The sequence below is a fragment of the Poecilia latipinna genome, unplaced genomic scaffold (assembly GCF_001443285.1).
Source record: "Poecilia latipinna isolate Pla-1442-1.1 unplaced genomic scaffold, P_latipinna-1.0 Scaffold3850, whole genome shotgun sequence".
Classification (NCBI taxonomy): domain Eukaryota; kingdom Metazoa; phylum Chordata; class Actinopteri; order Cyprinodontiformes; family Poeciliidae; genus Poecilia; species Poecilia latipinna.
The window spans coordinates 37,157-40,234 of NW_015116466.1; the positions used below are offsets into that span (position 1 = coordinate 37,157).

A 3,078-nucleotide genomic window follows, 5' to 3' on the forward strand; every position below is an offset into this window, starting at 1 on the left:
AATTCAGTAGTCCAGCTAATTGATGGAACAATATGTTGAATTATGACCCTTATTGCTTATATACCTGACAATGTGAACTCTTCAGCATCTCCTACAAATGACTTCTGTGTTATAGTTAAAGAGCTAGCTAAGGACAAAGGAAAGGTTTGTAGAGATGTCGAGCTTAACATATCATCCACATTTATAAATGAGGTGTCTCACACCAACAATGTCTTTGCTGTGAATCCTGACTCACCCCAACGTAAATGTGTGGTGGTTAACTTGAGAGACAAAATGTATGCCATTTTGTCTCTCAAAATGACATACATTTTGAGACAAAATGTCGTTTCAGCTCCTGTTTTACGACAGATTTAGGTTTTTAAACATTTTGAAAGACACACTTTAATGAAAGTATCTTAAAATATGTAGCTTATGTTATGTATGTTTGCACCGTTTCTTTATATTAATAAGAAACGGTGCAAAAAAGAAGTGTTTTTGTGACACTTCTTATGAAGTGTCACAAAGTTTATTTTATCTGTTCTGTTCTTGTGAAAGAGCCACACAATTTGATATTATGTGCTTTATGCATTCTTTTATTTCAATATAAAAAATGTATAATTACATTAATTTTGGAATTAATTATTCTTTTAATGTATAACATTTATTTTGCATACAATGTAACATGTTACCATCTCATTCGATAATGTTTGAGAGGCCACCTGATTAATAACGTTGTTGCACAACTTAGTTTCAATATTTTGCATTTTTTTCTGCATGTACTTTTATTTCCACATTGTGTTAGATTTAGAAATGAAAAAAGGAAATGTGAATTAAAGCTGCAATTGGTGTGCTTCAATTTAATAAATGTTTTACATGGGCTAGGTGTTTGTGCATTTATCAATATTGACATTGAGAAAAAAATTGTTTTAATATTTTACTAAACTACAAGCTTACTAAAAAGATACACTGATATTTAAATTAAAACATATTGAAATGTCAATATTTCTGTTTAATTGTAAAGTGTGTTAAGTGAATTTTAAAAAATTCTATTTTGAGCATATATTTTATAATACACACAACATGTATTTTAAATATACACTTGAGCAAGTGTACATTTACACTTGGGAAAATACATATTTTGTTCATTTAGAGTATACTTGTATTTAATATATCAAAAGTGTATTTTGGTACACTAAGTGCATTATAGGCAATACACTTAATACTTACAATTGTTAAAGTACACTAGGTTTAAAGTATACTTTTTTCACCTGGGCTCTTTTGTTTGAGGACAGAAGGGTGATGAGTTTTGACTATGGAATGTACATTGTTCATTACATTGAACATTTCATATGTACAATGTAATTACATATATAGTTGCATATGTAATTTCCTTACTGCATCCCATCACCTGTTTTTTTTTTTTTTCAACAGTTATGTCCTTTCATTGTATATTCACCAAAAATTGGTTAGACGCTGCTGATGGTAAGCAGCTGTGTGGCACACCATGTCAACCAGAGGGCGTAGCAGGATTTTATTCACTTTACAACAAAAAGCATTGTGGCTTTACTTGTAAGGTTGCACTTTACTTGTACCTGTTAACACCTGTTGCAAATCTATATCCCACAAAATGTCCTTTAGAGTTGTAGAAAGCTAATCCATCTGCTAAATAATCTGAAAATCCCACCAGTCTGTTATTTTCGTCATGTTGCATAATTCTGGGAAAATAGCCGCCTGTGTAATGGGAGGGGTTTTATCAACCACATTGAAGCTCCACTGGTCTTTAAATATAAGAGCTTCATATGTAGAAATGAGAAACAAGGCATTCCACCTGAAGGTAAGACATCCCTACTAATGTAGCTTTTGTTTGCTCTCAAAATAATTTTATTTTGGATTCTGGACTAAATCAAATGAACAGAGAATGTGTACACAAGTCCGTAGGAGTGAGATCATGATGATGAAAATAAGCCTTGAATATCACTTATACTTATTTAGTTTACAAGTCATGTAGATACAAAAGCAATGGCAGCATAAAAAGAGCATGCTTATATACTCTGAAAAGTACAAGTATTATGTTTAGCTGATCTTTAATTCAAAGTTTAAACCAAAACAATAGACATCTGATAACAGATTTTTTTTCAATCTTATCCTCAAAATTTTGGGTCATAATTACTCTTCCTGGCATGTACCTTTCATTAATCTCATGTATACTTTTAATTTAAATTGAACATGGGCTTCAGTCAGAATTTGCTTCTCTTCCACAGCGACTTTTAAGTCATGGTCTCCAACTTTCCTGTTGCGCTGCTGGTCCTGTGTGCTCTCAGCTTGGCTCAGGCCCAGCTAAGGCTTTTCAATCTTCGGGCCAGCGACCTTCCCTCTAACCTGCTTGGAACAGCTGACGGTTATGTCAAGGTGTTCTGTGGAGCAACCAGCCTGGGTAAGACTGCTGTTCGTAAAGACACAGCCAACCCCTGGTGGGAAGAGGAGTTCAACTACTTCCATGCTCTGGAAAATGATGAGATGATGCTTGAAGTGTATGACAATGACCTATTCTTTGATGACCTGGTGGGGGTCTGCCAGCGTCAGCTCCAGCCTGGAACCCATCAACTTGACTGCTTTCTTAAAAAAGGCGGCACACTTCACTATTCCTACACCCTTGGTTAACACAGCCAGTAGTCTTGTGTAGATATACATGACATACTGGTACAACATGCTCAACATCCATTATTCCCACTCATGGTATGTATGATGTGATATTGGCTCAGTGATTCCATGCCTCATCATGTAATACCAGATTCTTTAGCAAGAAAATACATTCTGGTCCTGTTGTCCAAAAGAATTAATCCTTGTTTCACCTTTTTACCACCAGTGAAAAATAAAAATACTACTGCAACAAAACTCTGCTTGATTATTCAAATTGATTCTGTGCAAAGCTGTTGTAAACATAGAATTAATAAAAAGTACATTTTGTTAACATGTTTATGTAAAAACACCTAAAAGGGTTGATTGGCCATTCTAACTTACCCTTGTTTTCTATGTGTTAATATGTGTGTGAATGGCTGGAAAAGTTGCCTTTTCCAGTGTAAATCCTGCCAGTCACCC

At 34.4% G+C, this 3,078-nt stretch overlaps 1 protein-coding gene across 1 annotated transcript; it reads left to right on the forward strand.

Moving 5' to 3' along the window:
• Nucleotides 1–1,718: 1,718 nt before the first annotated feature.
• On the forward strand, nt 1,719–2,874 carry LOC106941758 (perforin-1-like). The gene is made up of 2 exons (XM_015024874.1): nt 1,719–1,813; nt 2,241–2,874. The coding sequence occupies exon 2, from the start codon at nt 2,254–2,256 to the stop codon at nt 2,638–2,640; it is 387 nt and encodes a 128-aa protein (XP_014880360.1). The 5' UTR covers nt 1,719–1,813; nt 2,241–2,253; the 3' UTR covers nt 2,641–2,874.
• The last annotated feature ends 204 nt before the right edge of the window (nt 2,875–3,078 follow it).

Excerpts from the sequence above, each read along its gene's own strand:
- LOC106941758 (XM_015024874.1), top strand. The coding sequence starts at position 2,254 with ATGGTCTCCAACTTTCCTGTTGCGCTGCTGGTCCTGTGTGCTCTCAGC.